The 27,880-nt window shown below is 40.0% G+C and overlaps 1 protein-coding gene across 1 annotated transcript in view; it reads right to left on the bottom strand.

Annotated features, from left to right (window-relative positions):
- The window catches only part of pot1 (protection of telomeres 1 homolog), a 333,590-nt gene that overhangs the window by 113,532 nt on the left and 192,178 nt on the right, over window positions 1-27,880 (bottom strand). Inside the window, exon 8 of the mRNA XM_080190783.1 lies at window positions 25,345-25,475. Within this exon, the coding sequence (XP_080046909.1) occupies window positions 25,345-25,475 (131 nt within the window). The remainder of the gene's footprint in view (window positions 1-25,344; window positions 25,476-27,880) is intronic.

Raw genomic sequence — 27,880 nt, 5'->3', positions numbered from 1 at the left:
ACTGTCAAAGTTGCATGCTACACACTTGGCTAGTAAGTGACAAATGTTATTGAACAGCTGGAGAAACACTGCTTACTCTGATGCATTGCTCTCTCAAACACCAAATTTCCCTTATATACATAGTGCTGAAATACAGCTTGCAAAAAGTGCAATACAATTCATGGCATACATCATGCTTTACATTTAGTATGTCTTCTCTTATATCTCCATACAACACTGGGTTGAAACAGCAAGATAAAGAGCTCGCAGTCATAGCATATACAAAATACACTGACAAAATAATCCAATTAATACAGCATTAGTGACACTGCGTAAAATATTGTAATTCAAATTTATTAAACAGATGGTTCTAAAGCCAATTTTGTTAATTACCAAAAAAAGTCTAAAAATGAAAGCTTTGCAATTAAAAATGTTTGGATGAAGGATACATAAGATTCTAAAGAAAACAACTGTACTTTCCAACAATTCTGATGCATCACCCAGAAAGATTTATTGAAAGAGTATTACTCTGCACCCTGCACCATAAATTGTGCTACGATTCTCTTACAATGCTGGTAATATTTCCATTCAAGAGTTTTTTTTTAAACTAACGAAATGCCACAAAAGGTTACATTTTGGAAGGCTGCCTTTACCTTAAATTGATTACCCAGGATGTAATGCTGAGCCTATTTTTCACGTTTAGCACAATTGGCTGGCACGACAGATTGAAAACCGGCCTGCTCAAAACTAATGGATTCAACAACTTCATGCCTTTCAAGCTAAATTAATGCTGAGCGCAAACAGAAATCGGTCTTGGCATACATAGTACTTGGCTGCAGTTTGTTCGACATCAATTCTAACAAGTAATTTTACAAAGACAGTATTAATGAGGGGGGAGAAAGGCTCAGCCTTTTACCTCCTGACAGCCAAGCAGCCCTTTCTGAAACTGAGAAGAGACCAGGAGGACATTACTCAAAACAAGAGAATGGTAAACAACGGAACATTCACCATAATTCCAGGGCAACAATTTGCAACAAAAACATATTGCAAAACTATCACTAGGAAATGCACTTCAAATAGATGGTGCTTAAATTTTGTTTATACTTCTGCCTCTACTACATGTGCTAGTGGATGTGCAAAAGCTCCAATCTTCTTGAATGTGTCATCCTTTCATGTATTGAACTCCGAAGTACAAAGGCAGGCACTGACTGGAGAGCAACAACGGAAAATATTCCATAGATTGCGAAGCCTGAATTCTTCATAATTGAGCGTGAAGTTTGGGATGATATATTCTCTAATTAAAAGATGATTGATAAAATAGGGGTGAATAGAAACCAACCAAGTCTTCCTGTATAGACTATTCCATAGAACAATTGCAATCCTTTCGTAGTAAAGATTATGTTGTGTTTCATTCTATTCTGGATCAATTTACTCCATTTGTACATCAGCCACCTGCACTATAATATGCTCCTCACTTTATTGAGTCTGAAACATTTCTTAAAAAAACGTAACTTAATTTGCAGATTGCGTATACATGATTGTAGGGGAGAATATGTCGATTAAATAATGCACGATTTGTAACAATCTTTGTTTTGAATAAGCTTCGTGAAAATGTTCTCAAAACGGTGATCAACAGCGTCATGTTATGCAATGAACACCAATGAACTTTTACAACTTGCTTAAAGATCACAGACTCTTAGATTAAAACTGTTCTCGTGCAAAACTAGCTCCTCTGAAAGTTCAGCACTCCTGCTTTGAACTGCCACACTGTAAAAATTATTGGGCTTCTGTAATTACTCTTCATGAGAAATGGGGAATATGTTGGGTATCTCTCTGTAATTAATGACTTGCAGGAATACACAACAGAACTACAGGAATATGCAGCTTCATGGATTTAATCAGATCATTAATACAGAAGTACAGACGAGCTCCTACTTTCCTTTGCAGGGGGTGGGGCAGTCCACTATCCCTTTATATAATGCCCGCTTTCACTTATACAAAGCAACTTGCTGGGCCCACAAGAGTTAAAACTTCACTTTCTCTCTAAAGACTCCTCTGTGCTTTTTTTCACAAGCTGATGTCGCAGAGCATTTACTGCCACACACAGAATTCGATTAAAGGGCTAGGAAATGGTTCAAGGTGCTGTAAAGGAAAATCAGCACAGGACAAATACTTTATTAATTCACTCAATAACCTAATCAGGAGTTGATTGTATTGCTCACAGGTCATTTTGTCCTTAACGACATGGAGAGGGCTTTATATAATAGGGAGATTTGTGTTTAGTGTTTGGGATCAAATCATTGGATCCGTTTAAAAAAAGAGTGCTGAAATTCTACATAGATTTGCTCTGAAGAAGGACCTGAAAGGAAATGAAATTGTGGTAGCAAACAGCATTGTCGTAAATGGAACTCAAATTTGGATCGTTGAATTGTATTCTGTATTTTATGTAATAATCTCTGCTTTGGCTTCTTTCTTAAAGTAATTCCTGTTCTCTGGAGTAATATATCTAAAAAAAAGCAGTTAGAAGTACTGATAATATCCTTTCCCCCTTTAATACAGACCTAATTTGCGACAGATTTATATTCAAAGCCCTTTGATAAATTCTCCAACCCATTTCACTACTGCTCACAGTAAGAAGTCTCACAACACCAGGTTAAAGTTCCACATATTTATTTGGAATCACGAACTTTCGGAGAGCCGCTCCTTCACCAGGTGAGCAGCAGCGCTTCAAAAGCTCGTGATTCCAAATAAACCTGTGGAACTTTAACCTGGTGTTGTGAGGCTTCTTACTGTGCCCACCCCAGTCCAATCTTGGCATCTCCACATCATGACTACTGCTTACATTCAAGTCTTATTGAACTGGGTTTGATAAATGTTGGAAGCAAGAAGTTCTGATTTAACCTTTTCTGATAAAATTGTAAACTTAGGCCCAGTCTGCTCTCTCAGGTGAATGCAAAAAGATCCCGTGGTACTATTTTGAAGAGGAGTAGGGGAGTTATCCCTGGTACTCTGATCAATAATCATCTCACAAGTAACATCACTAAAACAGATGTGTGTTCATTATTACTGCTGTGTAAAAAGTCACTGCCACAATTCATGTACTACAGAGTTCCAGGATTTTGATCCAGCCACAATAAAGGAATGATGAAATCAAAACAGAATGCGGGATAAACTCAGCAGGTCTGGCAGCATCTGTGGAGGAAGAAATATAGTTAATGTTTCAAGTCCATATGACCCTTCCACAGGGCATAAACGGGTCATATGAACTTGAAATGTTTGCCAGAATTTTACCGCCCCGCCTGCCATGGGAACCGGAACAGGGGCAGACAATGGGAAGATTTGCTGAGCTCAGGTGGGATTTTTCAGTTTCGGGTCAAGCAAGGCCATAAAATTCCACTCGTTAAGTCTGTTTTTCTCTCTGCACAGATTCTGCCAGACCTGCTGAGATTAACCAACATTTTCTGTTTTCATTTCAGATTTCCAGCACACATGGTATTTTTCTTTTATTTGAAGGAATGATGATATAGTCCCAGTTCAAGATGGTGTGGCTTAGAATGGAATTTTCAGATAGCGGTATCCAATGTTCTTGCTATTGCCCCCGCACTTCTAGGTGGTAAAGGTCACAGGCTTGGAAGGTGCTGTTGAAGAAACTGAACCTTGGCCAAACTAGCTGAGTGGACGATGTGCAATATGGAGGCAATGCTGAGACAACAGTCAGTCATTGTACGATGCTTTCTATGGTGAAAGCTATAGTCACCCTCACCAAGCAGTGAGCATTGGCAAATTAACACAAACTGCATGAACCCAAAAGGGATACTGATATCAGAAGCTTCTGTTTGAAACGCTCTGCTCCATGTTTAGTCTTGGAAATAATTTATTCACCATGATAAATTGCACACGTTTCTGGAGTAATTAAAATCTGCCAGACTTTATATAAATCCATTTCTAATGTTCAAGATTTCTGAAGCTTAAAAATTTTAAATGCCTGCATATTCATATATTGCATACTTCAATGATTTAATTACTTAAAAGAGTTGAAACCTAGCCAACTTAGATCATCGATATGCTAAGAGAGAGCCTTTGTTTCTCCCATGTGGCACAATAGTATTACTCTTGCCAATTCATGTAGCACACTGTTATTTTACTTTTATGAATAAACTAATACAGCTCTAAGCTTACTGTAAAAGTGCCTGGCTTTGGGATACAGTATCCCATTTATAAAACCAAGGTCAGATTTGCTTGGGGTCAAGGCTAGAATGACAGTGTGTCATAATTCCACATCAGAATTTTGGAAGTGTAATGGAGGTAACTGACCTTGATTGAATGGCCAGCCACAATGTTTGCATTTTAGAACTGTCACTGAACTATTTATACACATGATGAGGTGTACTCTGATGATCAACACCTGAGGACTGGCCCATCTACTACCTAGATATGGAATAATCCCTCAGGTACAATGCGTATGCAATTTATTATGGTGAATACCAATTTCCTAAGGATGCTTACTAAATGATGAAAGTTATTAAACAACATCGACAGGGTGAGAAGCTGGATAAATTTCTGATTTCAGTTTTCAAATTTGTATACTTTCCACACGAAATAGTTCTGTACTAACAAGTTTTTTAAAAACTTATTGGACTGGAGTTTGCTGCAGGAATCACCTTAAGGCAAATAGCATTCACCATTAAAGTGCAAATTGGACAGTAACTTGCAACAAGGGCACATCTCAGCGCAACACAGGCAGCAAGAAGTTGCTGTTTGGGTTGCCTGTCCTCCGAGAGCTTCACTATATGTCCAGAGTTTTAACCTAATATAAACCCACAGCTTCAACAAAAAAAAGGATAGGGCTTTTCCATTCCTGTGCAAGTAAATCTTTAATGGCACAATGAATATTAATTTAACTGCTCTGGCATTGAAAAATAATGTATAAAATCGTGGAGTCCCATTCTTTCAGATATCAATTGTTGTTGGAGATTGTTTAAAAAAAAGTTTAAGCAAAAAGAAATTATTTTTCTACTTCGTTTTCTTAATCTCTCATAATCAGCTTTTCTTTCCTTTGATTTCACATTCTGGACCTGATTTAACATTGCAATCCTTATTCTAATTACACCGCCTGGCTCAGTCCCTGCATAGCTTATTAAGGATTCTTCAATCTGATTGACTAAGCAAATACACAGTTCCTTGAGCTATTCAACCAGGTTGCCATGCTGAAATGGCTTCCTGGTCATAGCACGTTCCTGTGCAGAAGTCCATGAGCATGTGTAGGTGTATAAGAATGGCTAGCAGTGCTTATTCACTTTTGGGTACAAAATCCAGCCCAACATCCTTGAGACCAGAAGACAGACTGTAACATCTGTTGTGACATTCACCAGACTTAGTTTTATCTGAATGAAAATGTTTTACTCCTTTATATTAGCATGAAAATGTGCCCTTGTTCAATGGTTTTAGCTCTTGCAAGGTAATTTAGACTTGTTGCTATGTGATTAACTTATCTTAAAGACAGCCTGGGAAGACATGAACATGTAGGTGCTGCAAATGGAGCCTTGCACTTAACCTATACAGTTCATTTGCAAAAAGAGAAGTGTCACATTTTGTAATGCAGACACAAATTATGCTACATGTGTACTTGATAATACATGTTCTTATCTCATGATGCAGGCTCGGACAGGTCACATACTGACTAGAGGCAATATTAATCTAGCTCTTCAATACTGAACTAATCAACATCAGCAGTAATTATACGCACAAGGTAAAATACAATGAACAGATATTATTTTTAGCCCTTTCTCAATTCATATTCCATTGTAAGTAATTTGAGTCCCAAGAAACATACTGAATTCAGCGTTGCTACATGTTTTACAGCAATCAGCACATACTCTGAGGATAAACATACATTATTTTGCAGGAGCCTGCTAATCCTTGATGATAAACTACATCTTTACAATGTTAAATGTTACATAAGAACAGCTCATTCAGTTTCTTGAGGTAATGGATAAGCCATTCAATTAGATCTTGGCTGATCCATTACCTCAACTTTATTTACACACCTCAGTTAAGATTAAATGGTTATTAATATTAATGAACTAAGGAGCTGTAATGGAGGCATCAAAAACCCAAAATGTGATTCTGTTAAGGGAGGGTTTTATGACAGAATGGTAAAATCAAAATGGTTAATATTCTCATTAATTTTAGTGCATAGTCTCTTTTGGAAATGCTTTAGCCCAAGTTGGACCTTTGGGCCTCGATTTTCATCCTCGAAACCGCTACAGGGAGTTGGAAACATTCCCAGTTTAGCTTGTTTACCTCAGGGAGAAAAAGCTAACCAGGACAGTACTTCCGTTGTTGAGGAGGGGGAGGCCACTGTGGGATGGGTGCAAGCTGGAATCAGGCCAGCCAACCTGGGAGAAAGTTTAGAGGCAGCAACAGGGGTTGTTTATAGGTTGGGAGCCAAGCTATTTAAATAAAAACAGTTAAAATAAAAATAGTTAAAATAAAAACAGTTAAAATTAAATCAGGAAGGTCTTCCAGCCCTCACCCATTACACCCACACAATCGCCACGTCCCATTCTTGCCACTTAATGCTCACAGCCAACTCCCCTCTGGTCCTCATACCAAGCTATGTCCCTAAACAATCTCCATGCTCCCTTGTGGCCCTATGCCAAGGTATAGCCCCCCCCTCCCCCCCCCACCCAATTGCCTTGTATGCCAAGCTATGGCATCTCAATGCCCATTTGCCCACAATACACCATGTAGAACCAATGGACACTAGGTGCAGTCAATGTCTAAAAAAGGCTGTAAAATGTAATTCACTGATAACTTTACACTTCCTTTCAAAATAAGTTCCTGTTAACCATGGTCCAATAAAACTGTCAGCCATCCAGTCACATTAAAGATTCAGCAGCTGAAATTGTAAGTGTTTGAAACCTCCTGTGTCAATAAGCATTGAGAAATTGGTAGCATAAATCAGAGAGGCAGAGCTGTTAATCAAGCAATGCTTTTGCTGGAGCGTAAGTATTTCAACAAGCTAATATATTTCTGGGCTCTTATCCAAGCTTCATTATGTATTCTTGGCAGAGAGCCCTGAAATCCATTAGAGTACTAAAACACCTGAGCAATTTTAAAAGATTTAAAGCACTTCCAGTTTCAGTTGTTGAAACTTTGAAGAGTTTGGGTGATTGACACTTGATGTGTCATGAACCTGCATCATGAGATAGGAACATGTATTGGCCTACAGTAAAAAGGATTTTTTCATTAAAGTGAAATTATCAACAAATGACTTGTTCAACTTCTTTTAAAACACATATTACTGTCACTATAGTGTTCATTGTTTCTATGCAGCTGATTATGGGCATGAAAGTGCCATAGCTTCAAATAAATAGGTTGGACTAAAACCTGGTGTTGTCAGACTTTTTACATAGCTTGGAATGGCAGGGGAGCCATTCGAGGCTGTGGTTCCTTGGGGGGCATACCTTCACATATCGAAATGAAGCACTAGAAATGTTGTTTGGAGGTAATACTTTGGCATGTGCAGCAACAGGCCTGTTTGGGGTGCGTGGGGGACATAGAATAACACAGTCATTGAGATTTACAGCATGGAAACAGACCCACTGGCATGAGGGCCATCTTTTGGCACTAACCTTTCAAAAAAGGTGCCCTCATACAGACTAATTGAAAATGTGGCCCGACTCCATGACATTTGCAGAGGACTAAGGCATGCTTGTAATCGCCCTGTAATGGAGATCGCCAGGGCAGGTGCGCAGGGTGTGGGCATTTGATCTGAACATCTTTAAAGGCTATTCTTAAAAATCAGAAATCCTAGGAAGGGCAGCAGGAATGACAGAATTGGGACCAGCCATCATTTTAAAAAGACTCCCAGATTATTTTGATTCGGTGCAAATTCCAAGCCTCTGTTTGAACTTTTCGGATAACTATTATGTATGTCTCTTTTATAATGCTGTGAACCAGCTGTTGTAGTATCTCTTCATGTCGGACATCTCTGTGTAAAAATCCTCCTTCAGTGTAGGCACGTCTCTGTGCAGGAGAGACTCCACCCTGTGCAGGAGATTTCACTTTGTGTTTGAGACATCCTTTCCAGATACTGGATTTGTGCAGGAAACTTTGGGGAATCCAATCAAGACAATGTGTCAGCACTGCACTATGTATTCCGGTATTCCCTAAATTGAAAGGATGCACTGTTAACAAGGAGTGCCCTTGATCAATTACCCATGGCATTCCTTACTTTGAAGGCCACTTGTTTCAGTGTGCAGATCAAACTCAATAGAGTTCAGATGGAAACCTACAGATGGCACTACAATGCACCGTTCAAAGCTGGGCTCGAGAAATAATGCAAAGTTGGTTTTCATTTTTAATTTCCATTCGAAAAAAATTAAATTGACTTCATTACACTTTTTACGTAACTGGATTAGCGAGCAGTCCCACAAGAGGACTAATTAGAAGAATTTTAGTTACTGCAGTGATTTGTATTCTCCGACTGCGAGCATTAAATTCACCCTGCTTTACGATGCCACAGGGGAAAGGAAGTCGGGCGCACTCAGTAGAAGACTCTTTCCATTGAAGAATGAAGGTCACTCCATGGTAAGTAATCTCATTTTCTCCTTCATGCTTCATTGTCCTGCACACAGCTGGGGTACAGTTAGAGGCACAGTGTGATACTAAGTGTATGATTTGAAAACAGAAAGTCTATGTAAATATGCTGGGGCGATGATGATGATGTAACATCATAGCAGACATGTTTGGGGCTACAAAAACACTGAATCATAGAATCTTACAGCGCAATCCCACCCAGGCCCTAACCCCATGCTTTAACCTGAGCTAGGCCCCCAGACACTAAGGGGAAATTTAGCAAGTCCAATCCACCCAACCCATGCATCTTTGGAGGAGAATCATTTTGTAAAGTGATGTGAGACTGAGTTAGCGTCAGCACTAGTACTTCTAATTCTTCTTTTTGGGGAGAAAATGTAGCTACACAGACTCATTTGATTCAAGTTTAATAATTTCTTTACCATCAGCTAACAATGGAGGTGTGTATGTGAATAGGCTGAGTGGGAAGAGGGGCTTTTTAGGCATTTCAAACAATAGGCCAATTATTCTTGTATCAAACTCTTTACATAAGTCTTTTCACATTACCCACAGATTTCAATGCTTGAAGTCAACCCTTCCATCTTCATGTTCATTGGAAGACTGACTATGGGTTCCAAGCTAGCATGAGGTCATTTCACACATCTAACTGATTCTCCATGCTGCCTCAGGAGAAATAATAGCAAATATCAAAAAATACTTTAACAAAAAGTGTCAGTGGGACAAAAGGTGTAAAAATACATTACCCACAAGAAAATCACATATAGGATTTGTAAATGGAATAATTTAATAAAAGTCAAAGGTTTGCATTTATATAGCATCTTTTACTACCACCTGACTTCCTGAAGCACTTAAATCAATAATGTGCTGCTGAAATGTAGCATTGCAAGCAGTCGATTCCAAAATGCACGTGTTTTAGAGACACTTTAATTACTAAAACTAAAAGTTAAGTGGAAGGACTTGGTTGAGAAACGAATAAACAATGCTGAAGTAATTGCAATTCAAGGTGGCGTGAGTTAAGTACAATTTCAAAGGATAACCTATTTTTATTTAATACAATTAGAGTTAAAAGGAAGTACACTGTAGCAATGAATGACCCATCTTTGAGCTTCTGATAGGGACAGGTGGTCTGTAATTATTTCAATAGGGGTTTGGATTATTCATGTAGTCCATCGTTCAAAGAAACCAAAAGCAACATTGTCAACAAGGGAGGTCCTTCATGGAACCTAGGATTCTGGTGAGAGGACCATTAACGCCATCATGGACATAATCAGTCATGTGAGTCCCAGAATCAGAAGGTTTGGATTTGAAGGTAAAGCATAATTGGTTTACATTTCTATTTGGAACATCACAAGAATGCCACATTGCCACAAACATGGGCCATCTGGTTAGAGAGGTTCATTTGTTTATTTATTAGTGCAATTGTTCACAGAGGCAGGTAATAAGCATTTCAGTTTGGGATCAGACAGAGAGAGTTGCAACACAGTCTCAGAAGCATGGGAGATAAATGTTGGCCAGGTTTGCCGCTCAAACAGAGAAAATGTTAACTTAATCGTTGGCTGTGCAAAATGTAGGTGGGAGCTAGCAATCAGATGGAGACAGAATTAATGAGAGAAAAGAGGTTTGAAGATTTGCCTAGCTTGGAGCTACAGGAAGAAGTTTACAGTCACCTTCATTGTGAAAACAAGCAGCTAGCTTGGAAAAGGGAGAGAGAGTGAATCTGCCAGGTGCTGAAAGGCAGCGGAGGAACCAAGCGCTGTACAGCAGCGTAGAGGTCATTAGAAACCAGGGATGTTCTTGATCTTTAAACCACTGCACATGAATGTAGTAGCCCAAACCTGAGCTGGGAAGTTCACAGTTATAGGGTTTTGATGAGAAGTTGTAGAATCACTTAGCCATACAATCACATCTTGTTTCTTCTGTAGCTTCTTCCATGAGACCCTCATATCCATCTCTCAAGTTGCACCGGCCTGTAAGTATAATTGATTGATCACCACTGATCCTTGGTGATGGATTTTACGGTGCATAAGGAAGAGAAATGATGGGTAATTCAGAGTGTTGGAGTTCCAACATGGTTTGTCATCAAGTCCTGACAAGGATAGATGACATTAAAGATGCGCAGAGCTAAGATTCTGATTGCCATAGTGCCGCTACAGAAGACTATCAAGTGAAAGGCAACAAGTTCTCCACAGGGAGAGAGGGGGAAAGCCTGATGTACAGCCAGTTTTTCCCTCCCCAGCCTCTCATTCGCACTTACTTACAGCCTGGTTACCGATCAGTGAAGAGCAAGGAATAAGGAACAGGGCTCAGTAGAAAAGAAGAATCAAACATCTTGTTTACCCTACTCCAATCGAAGATTCAATTGACACATATTGCTCCTGATTAAACAAATGCTCTTGCAAATCAAATCCTGTTCTGCACGCGCACTCCAGTCTGTAGCAGTTGGAAGGCATTCCTTCAATTATCTTTCCGAGTGTCCTGAAGGCAGTTTTAATCATGAGACCTCTACTATATTAAAGCCAACATCACACCAACACACAACTATCAAAACTTTTTAAAAGGATCTCTGAAATGTTTCAAATAAGGATTTTACTTGTGCTAATAAGTGAAAGTTACATCTTTTTCAGACTAATGTTATACATTCACCATACAAGATACAAGGGACACAGGCTTGAACATTTATGGCTATTAGCTGGTTTAACCATTCATTGTCAGATCTGACTGAAACACATAACACATCGTCTTGTCCACTGCCAACCATATACTATTCCAAGATCAACTTTGAATGCAAAGAGAACCCCTGGTTTCTTTTTACCATTACAAACTGTGTTTTTAACACCCTCTTCACTTTCAACTTCAACAACACATGTCAGTAGCTCATGGATTTTTCTGTGGTTTAACTGCTTCCTCTTGTCCAATGGCTCACCAGGAAAAACTACCTGCTAGGGTCCCCCCACTGCTCTGAACTTTCTCCCCTTTCTCTCCTCTTCAAGCTTAGCATCGAATGAAACCCACTTCCTATTCCCTCAACCAGATTCTCACTAAACTGATCACCACGCAACTTTCTTCCCTGTCCCTCAGATTAACTTATATTGTTAACATCGTCAATGATTGCCCTCTCTTTTTCAGATCTGTCATCCTTACCATTTTCCCAAAAAGCTATCCTTAATCCCTCTATTCTTACAAACTATCGCCCCCATTTCCAAAGGCCTTGAACATACTGTTATTTCCCTAATTCATGCTCATCTTTCCTAAACCATCCCATAAATTTACAAGAGAAAACAAATGTAACTATGACTTTGGTAAACTATCCTTCCTTGACTCTTTATGTGGTTGACAGATGACTTCCTCCAACTCTCCTTCATTGTCCACACAGTAGCTCTGCATTTGCCTGGTTCCATTCTTATCTAGCAAATTTGCAGTCAGTGAATTACCTGCATTGCCTTCGCTTCCCAAATCTTAACCTCTGAACCCCACAAGGATCCATTTTTGTCCCACTTCTTTTTCCACAAACATAGCTTGTGTCAATATGAAGGAGGGAACAGACATATAGCCTGTCTGACATTCAGTATTGGATAAGTAGAAAGTTCCTGCAACTAAATATTGTGAATAACAAAGCCATTGCTTCTGTCCCTATCGCTTCTTGACCTTAGACTTCATCCCTCTGCCTGGTAACTGTCTGAGGTTGAATCAAACATTTCATAACTTTGGTATCTGACCATCAGATGAGCTCTGATGTTGTACCTTCTTCATCACCAAAAATGCCTGCTTTAATTTCCATTACACTGCTTGACTCCACCCTGCCTCAGCTGAAATGCTGTGACAAATTTCATCTGCACCTTTGTTTCCTCTGGTCTTAATTATTTCAATGACCTCCTAATTGATCACCCATCTCCAATCCCACAGAAAATTAGTTTATTTATAGTGTCACAAGTAGCCTACATTAATAGTGCAATGAAGTTACTGTGAAAATCCCCTAGTCGCCTCAGTCTGGCATCTGTTCAGGTACATGGAGGGAGAATTTTGCATGGCCAATGCACCTAACCAGCATGTCTTTTGGATTGTGGAAGGAAACTGGAGCATTTGGAGGAAACCCATATGGATACAGGAAAATGTGCAGAGTCCATGCAGACAGTGACCCAAGTCAGGAATCGAACCCAGGTCCCTGGCACTGTGAGGAAGCAGTGCTAACCACTGTGCCATAGACTATACTGGCACTGTCCTAACTTGCATTAATTCCCATGGCCCTTACCTTGGCTCCTGGTGCAGCAAAGATTCAATTTTAAAATTCTCATCCTGCCATAGTCTTGTCCCTTGTTATCACTATAATCTCCTCTAGCCTTACAATCCTCCACTTCCTGCTTCCCCTACTTAGTTTCTTACGCATTCCTGCTTTTAACAGCTCCACTATTGGTAGCTGTGCTTTTGACCTTGGTCCTCAGCCCTCGATGTTCCACACTAGATTCTTCATTTCTTTACGCAAATATCCTATTTCAAATTGTTCCTAAAAGCGTGCCTCTTTGATGAAGCTTTTGGTCATCTTTCCTGATTTTCTTTCTATGGCTTGGTGTCAAAACATGTTAAAGATTTATTATTGATAATGCTGTTAAGTGCCTTGAGATGTTTTACTAAGTTAAACCACCGCACAAACGTAAGCTGCATTTTAAGTTAAGTATTAGTATAAAGGAAAAGTCATTCCTCTTCCTCAACTACACTCTCTCACAATCTTCCTCATCTTTCTGTCTTATGAACTCTTTTCTCTCTTGAATGCTCCAAGTGTAGAAAGATAAAGAAAGGACTACTATAAGATCGGCAGACTCTTCTAGGATTTTTGTTTAATCAACTTAGATGTAGAATTAATTTTCTCTATAGGGAGTAAGTTTGTTAGTAATTGTAATTAGGTGTTTTAAATGCTTTATAGTTTTAAAGATACATATAATACCTTTAATTAGTCCATACAAATAAATATATATCTTCTATACATTTCAGAAATTAAAAAAAAACTTAGATGCACAGAGTGCCCCTTTGATACCAAGCATATATTAGATACATTCTTTAAGGCATCCAACTGTTGAAATCACAAGGCCATAAAGGACATTTAATTGCCTCACCAGACACCTTATCAGAAACAACTGATGCAAGGCTGAGTTTTAATAAAGCGGCCTTCACAGTTTCTAATCAAAACAGAGTCAGAAAGACATTAATGTCTTAGCTAATGAAAGAGTTATGGTAGGGGACTTAGTGGGAACTGACAAGAATTAAAGGTAACACAATGATACCCCTTTAGTTGAAGGCAGTGATTAAAAAGCTCAGTCACTGAATTGATAAGCAATATATATATGTGTTTCATTATGTTGGCAATAAACAAAACTTATCAGGGCTATAATTGGGAAATATCCTGAAGGCACAATGAGTTGACCGCATCTCTTAAAGATTCAGTTAACTTCACTGACAAGGCCAGAAAATACTGCTGGTTTTTGTAGGCCCCCTTTATCAATTGAAGGATGCCCATATGAGACTCTTTTAGTGAAGATTCTTTATGAAGCTGCTATCAAAAACAAAGATATGATGTCTGACTAAAAGACTAGAGGACAGGTTTAGGGATGATATATTGGGCTATCCCATGAGGTATCATGATCTCATAGAACAGGATGGTTCAGTATTTTTTCTATTGGTCAATAAGTATGTCATTTGTAACAATTTTGATTGGATTGTGTCCAACTATCACACCACATTCTTTTAAATTTTAACAAAATCCATTCTGGGACTTCAAACCATGGAACACTTCTGTCTTCCTTTCAATGTCCAGCCCTTAAAAAATTAAGCCCAAACCTGGCACCATCAAATTACAATTTCATGCTTCATCTCACCTTCTAGCTCTCTTCAATGTTAGCCGTTCATCGATATTTCTCAATTTTTTTCCCCATTCCTTTATGGGTTAAGTGTTGATGGCAAGGTCAGCATTTACTGTCCATCCCTAATCATCCTTGGAAAAGTGGTGGTGAGTCACCTTGAACTGCTTCAGTTTATGTGGTGTAGGTGAACTCACAGGGCATGTTAGGGAGACACTGGTTATTGAGCCAATGACAGTGAAGGAGCGGCAGTACATTTCTGAACCAGGATGATTTGGAGGGGAGCTTATGGGTGATAACGTTTCTATTTATTTTCTGCTACTGACCTTTTTGATGGTAGAGGTTATGGGTTTGGAAGGTACTATTGAAGAAACCTTGATGAGTTGATGGGGTACATCTTCTAGATGGTGTCACTGCTTACTGACTGCAGAGGGAGTGAATGTTTAAGATGGTGGATAGGGTGCCATTCAAACAGACTGCTTTGTCCTGGATGGTGTCAAGATACTTGAGTGTTGTTGGTATAACACGCTTCCAGGCAAGTGGCTGACTTGTGCCTTGTAGATAGCAGGCTGACGTGGCAAATAATATTTGTGCCACTAATCAAGCCCCTTGACATTTAAAAGCATTATCATCACTGAATACCGCACTATCAATATCCTGGGAATTACCTTATACACAAACTGAAGTGGACCAGTCATATAAACCTGTGGCTATAAGAGCAATCAGAGGATGGGAATCCTGTGGCGAGATACACAACTCCTGACCCCTCAAAGCCTGCCCATCATCTACAAGGCACAAGTTCAGGAGTGTAATGGAATGCTCTCTACTTGCCTTCAACAACATTCAGGAAGCTCAACACCACCCAAAAACAAAGCAGCCTTCTTGATTGCCACCCCTTCCATAAACATTCAATCCCTCCACCAACAACGCAGAGGCAGCAGTGTGAACTACCTAAAAGCTACACTGCAGGATCTCATGAAGGTTCCTTTGGCAGCACCTTCCAAACCCACGACCACTACCATCTAGGAGGACAAGGGCGCCAGACACAAGGGAACACCATCACCTGGAGGTTCCCCTCCAAGTTATTCACAACCCTGACGAGGAAATATATCACCATTCCTTCACTGTTGTTGGGTCAAAATGTTGGAATTCCCTCTTTAACAATACTGTGGGTGTACTTATACTATAGGGATTGCTATGGTTCCAGAACACAGCTCACCATCGCCTTCTCAAGGGCAAATAGGGATGGGCAATAAATGATGACCTCCCATCAACACCACATCCCGTAAAAGAACATAAAGGAAAGGCTTTGGTGAGTCAGGAGGTGAGTCACTTGCCACACAATTCCCAAACTCCAAGAATAGGGTAAAAGGTTATCAGAAGCATATATGACACCGATGCAACATTAATGACAGGTCACAAGACTGAGAAGTAAGAGAGATCTAAAGGAGGAGAAGCTCCAACCACATTTAGAGGTCCCAATGCGTAAATACTGACTGTAAATAACGAGTAATGGTTTTGAGAAACTACAGACTTGAACTGCATGCTACGTGAGAATAGACAATGTCCAAATGCCCCACTTAGTCTGTGACCACACAACGAAACATGGTGGCAGCAAGTGAAAGACCCAGTCAACCTTAAAAAGGTACAGATCTGGCAAGAAAAGTAAAACGATCCTCCAAGGAAGGAGGAAATAAAAAAAATTAAGACTCACCAGAACATTGGAATATCGTGGAAGCATGAGATGCAAGCTGAGGTATAGAGGTGGAAACTGTACAGCAGTAAGCACAGGCCTAAAACAACAAGCAGTAGCACAGGAGTAGGAACAATTCCAGGGCTCAGCAGAAGCATGGAATCCATGCTATCATACCCAGAATTCAGAGTGCAGAAGGCTCCCAATGGGCCCAGAACTGGGACAATGAGAAAAAAAGGTTCATAACGTACAGAACTGCTTCAGGTTTAAATAAACAATATCAGAAAAATCAGGACAATGCTCTGCTTTATGCAGTAGGCTTCATCACTGACAATGTGATAGCAAAGTAAGGGATTGATGAGAATGAAGTAGTTCTTGTGTAGAAGCTTTCAACTCTTATTTCGGTATCCATCAGAATTTAATAACAGAGAGAGAGAGAAATTTAATAGAGAGCAAAACCAGACAAAAGCATGAATTCATTCATCAATGGTCGCTGTGGATTGGTAGGAAATTATGATTATGGATCCTTGATGAGCAGATTCACAGCAGGATCGTAATCAGGGTTCGTGACGAAGCGTGATCATACTTCATACAAATAAAATGTCAATGTAACATGAGTAAAAACAATTCAGAAAGCGAGGTAAACAGAATGCAGAAAATAGAAGAAAAAAAGCCCTGGGGGGAAGATTGAGTGAGATCAATCAGTTTCCAGGCAGTAGGAGTAAGAGAACACACAAATGTCTAAGCCTGCCAAAATGGAGAAAAGCACGTCAATCACCAATATTGGAATGTCTTTGACATGTGGAATTGATCTGAAAAAGGGGCAAGGGGGAAAATACTGCCACAAATGTAGAAAAATAGGCTACTCCAAAATTGTTAGTCATTTGAAAACACTGACAATCTTTAAAAAGAGAGAAAATTTTAAAATCGAACCACATACAAGTGAAAGAACTGCAAGTAAAACAATAACCTGCCGGGGGAAGGAAATAATACTGAAGACGAGTACTGGAGTATTAAAGCTGGAGTGAATGGACATCCCAGATTTGAAGCTAGACAGGAGCAGATGTTTCTGTTTTATCAGATGAAGTCAAACAGCTCAAACATTGCAGGTTGCATTGCAATTCTCATCTATTAAAATACAAATTCCTCGGGCAACGACTTTAAAACTGAAAAGGTCAACTCATGGCAAAGCTGAAATATAAAGATTGGTACATCCTTGAACCTCTCAATGTCATTCAAAATCAAGACCTGTTCTACTAAACAGAAAGGCATGCCCAAAACTAAAAGCAATCGATAAAGTGGATGAAGAACTACAGCAGTAATGAAATGAATTTCTAGTCTTGCTTGCAGGTCTAGAAAAGCTAAACATCAAGTACCTTATCACCCTATAAGCTAAACTAATTTGCCTCTGTCCACCAAGGAAAATCCCTCATCCACTTTTGAACAAAGTCAAAGATGAAATTGAAACCATGCAGCAGCAAAGGGGTTATCTCACAGGTCACCAAGCCAACAAAATGGCCAGGAATGGTAACGGTCTCGAAGCCTATAAGAATTTGCGTGGATTTAAATCAACTGAACAAATCAGTGGAATATATGATCCACCTGATGACCTCAACAGATGCAAGCCTTGCCAAACTAGCCAAGAGTATCCTATTTAACGAAGTGCATTTTGTTGGTTACTTCTGGCACAATGGTGAGCACTGTTGCCTCACAGCACAAGGGACCAGGGTTCGATTCCTGGCTTGGGTTGCTATCTGTGTGGAGTTTGTACGTTCCCCCTGTACCCACGTGGATTTTTTCCGGGTGCTCCAGTTTCCTCCTGCGCTCCAAAGATGTGCAGGATAGGTGGATTGGTAATGCTAAATTGTCCTTTAGTGTCATGAAGACTAGCTAGGGTCAATGCAAGGGTATATGGGGATAGGGCCTGGGTGGGATTGTGGTGGGTGCAGACTTGATGGATAGAATTGCCTCCTTCTGCACTGTAGGATTAAAGAATCCAGATTGCTGAACATATTTATAATGTCATTTAATCATTACTGTTTCAACAGATTGCCCTTTGGAATAGCGTCCACTCCAGGGAAGAATGCCTCACTTTCTAGAAGGCATGAAAGGAGTATAATGCCACATGGATGACATGCTTATACATGGTTCCATGAGAGAAGATCACAGAATCGGAACAGTCCGAAGCAACTTAAAAGATACAGGCCTAACACAATGAAAAATGTGAGTTCACCAAACCTGTGATCAGGTTTCTCAGTCACATGGAACAAGGCACTAGAATCACAGTTGCCCCACAAAAATCAAAAGTGACCATAAATTTCCCCAAATCAGGAACTATGCTTTGCAGATTCCTTGGGATGGTCAACCAAAGTAGGCAACTTCCTATTCAATCTAACCATGGTTAATGAGCTGTTGAGGCAGAGTCAATAGTGGTGCAGGAATCTGGGCCAGCAAAAGGCTTTCAAATGGATTAAACAACTTCTAAATTCTTCCCAAGCCTTGAATGACTGATTGTATTTGCAACAGATGCAGGTCTGGGGGCAGTTTTATTCCAAATGCAAAGAAATAATGAGCGTAGTTCAGTCTATTCTGCCTTTGGAATACACAAGAACAGAACAATGATGGGCTATGATAGAAAAAGAAATGTTGGCAGCAACGTTGGCATACAACAAATTTTCAAACTATATTTAATTTCAAAATCAAAATAGCCTACAAGTCACTTATCACATGAAAGAATTTGCAAAGATGCCACATAGCATCCAGCGGTTTCAGACTAAACTTGATGAGATCATACTGATTTGTCAAGACACCTCATAGATTAATCCTGTGACATCTGTGATTGGGGGTGGGGGGGTGGGTGGAGTTGTAAATATGATTGGAAATAAAGACTTGGTGGAGGATGAAAAGAGTTAACATCAGAAGCATAAGTGATACCAATATATTAATAATGCCAGATCACATGACTGAGAAGAAAGCAGGATTGTGTAGAGGTCCAAATTTGTCAATACTTCCTGTAACTAAAGAGTAATGGTTGAGAAACTCAAGCAGCATACTTTGGGGGAATAGATAATCGCCAAAACTTCTGCCTAACAACATGATGCAATACTGCCCTCTTGTAGCCTGGTCGGTTCAGTTAAATTTCACGTCAATGATAACCCTCAGGATTCAGATGCTGGGCAAGAGGCATCGTTTGCATCTCTTGTTGAAGATGGTCACTGCCTAGCACATGTGAGGCACCGACGTTGCTTACCATTTATCAACCCAAGCCAAAACTTGTTGCATGCAGTTGTGAACTGCATCCTAATCTGAGGAGTTGTGCATAGCATTGAATACTGTACAATCATCAGCGAACAACCTTATTTCTGACTATGAAGGAGAGAAAACAACAGGTCAAACAGCTAAAGTTCATTGGGCATAGGCCACCCATCTTCAGCTGTTGCATCAGCAGCGTTCCTTCCAGTAGTCTATTTTTAATATTTTACTTTTTCCAAACTACATCTACAAGAGCTGGGTAAGGCATCGTACCAAGCAAGCATTTATTGACATCCCTAAATGTCCTTGAGAAGGTGGTGGTGAGCTGCCTTCTTGAATCCTGCAGTGCATGTGATGAAGGTACACCCACATTGCTTTTAGGGAGGGAGTTTCAGGATTTTGACACACTAGTGACATGGTAATCCATGGTGCCATTATCATGAAAAGTCAGATCTAGGGGGTGGCACTATGACTAGTACTGCTGCCTTACAGTGCCAGGGATTCACGTTCAATTCCGGCCTCGGGTAACTGTCTGTGTGGAGTTTGCACATTCTCCCCATGTCTGAATGGGTTTTCTCTGGGCGCTCCGGTTAGGTTGATTGGCCATGCTAAATTGACCCTAGTGTCAGGGGGATTAGCAAGGTAAATATGTGAGGGCCTGGGTGGAATTGTGGTCAGTGCAGACTAGATGGGCCAAATGGCCTCCTTCTGCACTATTCTATGATTCTATGATCTGACATGCAGCAACAGGATCTCTCATGAGTTCAATTTTAATCTCCATACCATATGAGACTGATTAACAAAAATTAAATTAATGGGACTAAAGGGGCAGGAGCAGCATAGATATGGAATTGGCAAAGGGGCAGAAAATAGAGTTTGTTTTCGTTAATTCAATCATAGAACATGGGCTGAACTGTGTTTTTTGGCTGTAAAGGAGATAATACTATAGTGTACCTCAGAGATCAGTGTTACAACCATTTCTCTTTTTGATATATATTAATAACCTGGACTAAGTTTTGGTAGGAAAATAAGGGGAAGCAATTTGAATTAAATGCTACAATCATAAGAGGGCTCCAGGAAGACAGAAATTTGTGGCTGAACATGCACAAATCTTTCAAGCTGGCAAAGCCATTAGAAAGGTCATTTAAATTATAACAAACAGGATCATTGGCTTTGGTTAATAGAGGAAGAGAATACAAAAGTAAGCCCATTTTCCTTAAATTTTATAAAACACTGGTTAGGCCTCAGCATGAATGTTGTGTTCAATTCCAAACATAGTACTTTAGGAAGGATGTCAAAGCCTCGGAGAGTTGCAGAAGAGTTTTACTGGAATGGTACAAGGAATGAGGGACTTTGGTTATATGAGAAGAATGGACTGGGGTTGTCCTCCTTAGGGAAGAGAAGGTTGAGGGGAGATTTTATAGAGATGTACAAAATCATGATTGGTTTTGATAGAGTAGACAAAGAGAAACTGCTTCCAGTAACAGAAGGTTGGTAAGCCAAGGGCTAGAGTTCAGATAATTGGTAAAAGAACCAGCGGTGTTGTGAGAAAATATATTTTTTACTCAGCAAATTATGATGGGATGAAACACACTGTGAAAGGATAGTGGATCAAATTCAATAATGACAAACAAAAGAGAACTGGATAAGTAACTGAAGGGGAAAAATGCAGGGTTCTGGGAAAGACTGGGGGGGGGGGGGTGCAATTCGAGAACTCCACAAAAGGACTAGCATAAGTATGATAGATCAGATTGCCTATTTTGTGCTATATTTTTCTGTGACTCATTAATAGGTAGCTCACATCCTATTTCTCCATTGCCCAGGAAATGCAATCCTGTTCAACAGAGAATTTGTTCAGCACATATTAATGAGAAAATTAACAGTAAGCATACAAGTCAACTTAAAAAATCCTCTGGGAACACTTCTATTCACTTCTGCTCAGTTTAATCTGGATTGTTAGACTGCCGCAAAGCTGATTCTGTTCTACTCATTTTCCTCTCACTGTATGTGGTTACAATCCCGTAGAGATTGGAGGCAAACTTGTAAAAAATAATAATCTTTAGGGAGCAGAATGCCAATTACATTTTCTGTAGATTATTCAGGAGTAAGTGAGCATCAATGTTTAATGTTAGTCACACATAGCATTTAACAATATGTATCCATATTAATTCATTGCAGGATGATTGTGGAACGCAGGTACTGTATGGAAACCCATGCATGTCAGATCTCAGCAACTTTCAAACTGACATGACATTTCCAAGAATTGAAATTTGAATACTTTTATATAACTAGTAGCTCTGAGGAATTTGGAAAAAATGGGAGAGGTTGGTGAGGCAAGTGGTAAGACTGCATCATGACAATGAATCATAGCCCTGAATTACATACAGATATTTGAACTTTTAAATAAGACATACTTGTGGACAAAAAAAGATATACCAGCAAAAACTGGCTGTGACTGCAAACTAAATAGTTGCTGGAATTCCTATGCAGATTATACTCAGTCCAGAGAGGGACAATGGGATGTGACACCCTTTTTTGGAAACATTTGAAAATAAGAGATGCAATGCAAAGTGAATTGTGAGCTCCTGTGGAGATAATGGAAACTGATTACCATCTCAGCAGGAACCATCTCCTGTGAATTGTATCCCAGACATGTTTGTGTTATTCCCCTTCCAGGAATAAATGGGCAAAGGAGTTAAAAACCAACTGCAACTCTAGTCTCTGTGTGCTAGTCTGGTGTTCGAGTTCTATGGTGCCAGGATCACAGCTCAAAAACATTCTAGATATCCCTGGCTAAATTCTTTCTCTCTCTCTCTGACTGATTGCTGGAAGCAAGTGAAGTCAGCAAAGCCACAGTTGAAAAGGAAGCAAGACAACTCCTTTCAGCAAACCTGCAGAATCAAGAAACTACCACAATTACCCAGCCTAACGGCCGTAACATTTCACCATCTACTTGCTATGGACAAGCCAAAGTTTGTATGTCTTTTTAAACTTTTACTTTGGGAGTCATTCCTCATTTCTAACCTGTGTGTATGTATGTTGGGTTTTATTATTTTCTTCTTGCATTTTAGCAACTAATAAACTCACTCTTTCATTAACTCAGGAAAAGCTGGTTAAATTAATTCTTTTTGAAACATAAATACATTTGAACTGGGAAAAGGTATCCACACGGAAAGGGATAGCTTTAAATTAACCTCGTTGCAACCAACCAAGGGGGTTGGATAATTCATCCCTCCTCAGTCAGAAGTGTAAGAATTTGGAGGAAACTCATCCAGAATCATAACAAATTAGGGAGCCTCATCCAGGGATCAGTCATAACAATGGAAACAAATTAATCGTATTAAAACTGCTCGATGCATCAATCAGAAAATTATGACTTTCTTTTGGTTATTGACACATCTGATGTGTGACAAACACAATACTCAAGACTGATCTCGAGTATAATGTAGAGTCATTTTGGATCACAAAGGAATCCTGGATGATTTTTACCCATTGCCAACTATCTCTTTCCTACACCACTGCCACTCTAATGAGAGTGAGAAAGCCAATAATTTATTTGTCACCAAGATAAATGCCATTTAGGTAATAGGACAACCCCCCTTCCCTTATTTATTGTCTCAGAATATCTCAACCTCAGCATTCTATTGTATTCAACTCCAACCTCAACTTCCAACCTCATTATGTTACAGATGCTACTTGCAGAGAAAGCAAAAATTCCAGACGGAAACTTGTCTTACTGATCACAACCTTTTTTTTGTATTCTGACAATGCGGGAAGACCTAATGATCATAGAAGTATAAGCTTCCAGGATGACTTATAGCATTTAAGAAAAAATAAAGATTTGTTAATGTGAAGGAAATAAAACTTAAGCACATAAGATTAAAGTTACAGTTTAAAAAAGCTTGCAAAGTCTCCCCCAAAGAACCCACTTGGTCTGAACACTCAAGTAAACACTTTCTTGGGCACACTCTCTTCTAGATCTTTAACTAAAGATAAAGTCATGTTATTCAAGGCAAAACTACTACAAAGGTATGCAACACGACTTCGCAAAATTTTCCACTCTTCTGTGGAAATTCAGAAATGAGTGCTATATGAAACAAAGGGCGGGATTTCCCATGGCATGATTTGGGGCAGTGGAGGTGACTCACCATTGACCATCAGAGGGATCTTCTGGTCTTGCCTATATCTACACCATTTTGCTTGGCTCAACCATCCTGCTGACAATCGGCATAGGGGATTGTCGGGGGAGTGGGGAAGCAGAAAATTCCACCCAAAATGTTTTCTGGTCTCTGGGCAGTTGGTTCAGATTTCACATCTTCTCAGCACAGGTCTGAGGCTATCTCCCACACACAGCCAATACAACTTGGCCCATATATTTTTGCTAATGGCAATTTTCCCTTTCATAGGACATACATACACACGCGTACGCACATGCACATCACTTCTACTTCTGTCCTAGAGTACCTCATAAGTAGAAGTGATGTGCATGTATGTGATATCCGTCCTGGAGTACCTCATATCAGTTTAAAATCAAAGTTACATCAGATCTTTCAGAAGAGAGTGAGACATCACATCTTCATCCAAAGAGTGGCAGAGCTACGGAAATTTCACAAAATTAGGAGATATTGGCTCAAATTTGCATTGCTGTATTTAAGATGGACCAATGCCAATAAATACCATGGAGTGGAAGATGAGCCCAAATGGCTTTTGAACATCAGATACCACTTTTAGCAGTAAGCTTGAGTGAGCTGAGGATGTTTTCTCATCAACTTAGCACAGGAAGGGGTAGGCAAGTACCGCTCAGTCACTGATTGAATGTGTGAAAAATCAGGAGGTGGAGTGGCTGAGCTGAAAGGCAAGTGGTGGGATGGGGGGATTGAAAACAGAGGCTGCTGAGTAAGTGAACCAGTGTGGAGGGAAAGAGTTTGGGGAGAGGAGCTGCTGAATGAGTGTGAGGAGAATGTTTGGGAAGAGAGGCTGTTGAGTACGTGAGTGAGTAGGGTGAGATGTAGGAAGTATGTGTGTGTTTGTGATGGCAGCAGTGATCACAGTGTGTTTGGGGGGATTTATTCTTCACTTATTCTTTCAGAGGATGAGGATGTCGCTGGCAAGGCTGGTATTTGTACCCATCCTTAGTTGCTCTTGAACTGGGTGGCTTGCTAGGCCATTTTAGATGAACTTTCAGAGTCAGCCACATTTCTGTGAACCTGGAGTCATGTGCAGACAAACCAGGTAAGGATGCCAGGTTTCCTTCCCTAAATGACATTTGTAACCAGATGAGTTTTTACAACAATCAAGGATAATTTCATGGGTACCATTACTAAGACCAACTTTAAAATCCAGATCTTATTAACTGAACTTAAGTTCCACGAGCTGCCCATGTCATCAGAGCATGACCTTGGTCCTCTGGATTGCTAACACAGTAACACTACCACTGTGGTGGCATGGTGACACAGTGGTTAGCACTGCTGCCTCTCAGCGCCAGGGACTCAGGTTCAATTCCAGCCTTGAATCACTGCCTGTATGGAGTTTGCATATTCTCCCCATGTCTGTGTGGGTTTCCTCTGGGTGCTCCAGTTTCTACCCACAGTCCAAAGAAATGCGGGTTATGTTGACTGACCATGCTAAATTGACCCTAGTGCCATGGGATTAGCAGGGTAAATATGTGCGGTTATGGGAATAGGGTCTGAGTGGGATTGCGGTCGGTGCAGACTCGATGGACTGGATGTCCTCCTTCTGCTCTGCAGGGATTCTATGATTCTCCCCAAACCTATATCTATTCTATATATACATATCATTCAGAAACTTTCATAATTATCTCCTCAATGTTGCTACATTGACACTTCATGAAGAACTTTGGACCATTGAGGTCGTGAAATGCGGTACATAGATGCAAATCCTTTCTAAACTCTGTATGCTTTATGATGAAATATCAGCTCAATTCATACAAAAACAAATTGACAAACCCACCTTGATTCTATGGAAACGAACCACATCTCCTACTTTGTAGATTTTAGGAAGTAGATCAGAGTTCCCGTTGAAAAGCACACAATTGAGCCTGCCATTAGAAGCATCCACAATGGTCACCGTGGAACAGAAATCTGCAAAGGTGCAACCATATTCAGTTAAAAAGCTATGGAACAGATATATAAAAACTTCTTCATCTCATACTAACAAAAGGGGGCCAGTTCTCAGTTGGCTAGATGGCTTGCTGGAGGTTCAGAATAAAGCCAACAACAGGGGTTTGATTCCCGTTCCAGCTGAGTTAGCTTTAGGTCCAACCTCCTCACTGAGACTGGAAGGCAATGGCAAACCATCACTGATGTAAACTATGAAGAAAAAGACTCGGGATGAAGCATCAGTAGAGAATGAGCCAAGGCCTGTGTTCAGGCAAAGTACACAGGACATGATATGGATTTTGTATTTTGGGTAGCAAGGTGATACATGGGCATCACAGTGGCTAGCATTAGTGCCTCACAGCGCCAGAGACCCAGGTTTGATTCCTGGCACGGGTCACTGTATATGTGGAGTCTGCACGTTCTCCCCGTGTCTGGGTGGGTTTCATCCATTGACCATGCTAAATTCTCCCTCAGTGTGCCCCAACAGGTGTCGGAATGTGGCGACGAGGGGATTTTCACAGTAACTTCATTGCAGTGTTAACGTAAATCTACTTGAGACGCTAATAAATGAACTTTAAAAAGAACCTTAACTTTAAGAAACTTTAAATTTATTAATAATGTCTAAGTTTACCCAAGAGAAACCATTTCCTTAGGTGGGCAGGCTCGAGAACAAGTGGACATAATATTAATATTACGATTAGGCCATTCAGGGTGATACCAGGAATAAGGATACCATAAAAGGGTAGGAAAAGAACCTTGAACTTTCAGCCCCAAAAAGCTGTTGAGGTTGTGTGAATGAAAATTTCAAAATGAAGTGGAAAGATTTTTGTTCAGCAAGGGGTACTGAACCAAACTGAGTGGAAGAACGTAAAGATACAAATCAGGCAACATTTACCTGAATGCTACAATAAATTCAAGGGACTGAACGGCCTCCTCTTGTTCTCATGTCTCTCAAACAATCAGAATAAATTGGATATTTCAGCTCTCAATGAAGCAAGCTGGTCAAATCATTAAATGTAAATCCTGATTGAGTGAAAAGAGACTAAAGCAGGTAACAAATTGATGAAGGTCCTCTCCATCCCTGTCTTAAAAATGAGATAGGCCAAGTGGAATTTTTTCTTTTACACACAGGTAACAAAGTAAGTTACCAGGAAAGGTCACATTCAAAAAGGTTCAAAGAACAACTAGATGTGATACAAGAAAAAGAGATTTAAGAGTGCACCAAGATGAACAGCAGGGAGATTGATAAGATAGGTCTATTTTGCCAAATAGCCTTCTTTCTGAGCCTGAAAATTCAAGTAACTGAGGTACTCCATGTTCTTCTTAACTCCTCAGTGAGTTTATTTTCTTCTCTGCTATCCTGCTGGAATGAAACTTACAAAATTCTAACAAGATTGGACAAGGTGGATTCTGAAAGAATGTTCCCAATGGTGGAGGAATCCAAAACTAGGGCTCAAGATTTGAGGATGAGGGGCAAATCTTTTAAGGGAGAGGTGAGGAGAAATTCACCTAGAGGGTGGTGAATCTGTGGAATTCACTACCACAGAAAGTAGTTGAGGACAAAACACTGTGTGATTTCAAGAAGAAATTAAATAAAGCTGTTGGGGCTAAAAGGATCAAAGGGTTTGGGGGGGTGGGTGGGAGAGGCAGCGTCAGGATATTGAATTTGATGATCAGCCATGATCAAAATGAATGGCAGAGCAGGCGCGAAGGGTCAAATGGCCCACTCCTGCTTGCAGTTTCTATAAAATGCCACACTTGAAATTTGGCAGCTCCCTCATAGCATCTCAACTTTCCCAGGCCAATTACAAATATGCATCGAGTCCCAAACCAAACACAAAACTATTTTCTGCTTGAAATTTAAAAGCTTGCTTTTATTGAAAAATCCCTGGAAACAACAAAAGGCTTTGAGTACTCTCTATAGCGGTTTCTATGTACAAAGTAATTAGTCAAACTGCTTCTGCCAGCCTGTTGCACCAATCTCTGGTGGCTATGAATCATTAAAATGTTCAAACTTAGGACTGCTTGGCTGGAGGTGACTTTTCCACTACAAATACCAATGATCAGAATGGTTCCATTTCTAGTTCTGACAAAGGGTCTCTGTTCTCTCTCCACAGATACTGTCAAACCTGCTGAGATTTTCCAGCATTTCCTGTTTTTCTTTCAGACTCCAGCATCCGCAGTAATTTGATTTTAACTATGGCTACATTTCTACTTCTTTTTAACATTCAGATCGCAAAATGATAAGTGGTTTTAAATGTCTAATCCCTTCGCCAGCCTGCCACTAGCCCAATAAACATAACACGAAATGTATGAGGAGATTTGAAAACTTTTCAGTTTTAAAGTCACAGGCACAGAATTATAATTATACTCCTGTCTTAAAATAC

This window comes from Carcharhinus amblyrhynchos, chromosome 6 (assembly GCF_965287045.1).
Source record: "Carcharhinus amblyrhynchos chromosome 6, sCarAmb.v2.hapA, whole genome shotgun sequence".
Classification (NCBI taxonomy): domain Eukaryota; kingdom Metazoa; phylum Chordata; class Chondrichthyes; order Carcharhiniformes; family Carcharhinidae; genus Carcharhinus; species Carcharhinus amblyrhynchos.
The sequence above is the reverse complement of the archived record's forward strand: the minus strand, read 5'-3'. Positions and strand labels throughout refer to the sequence as shown.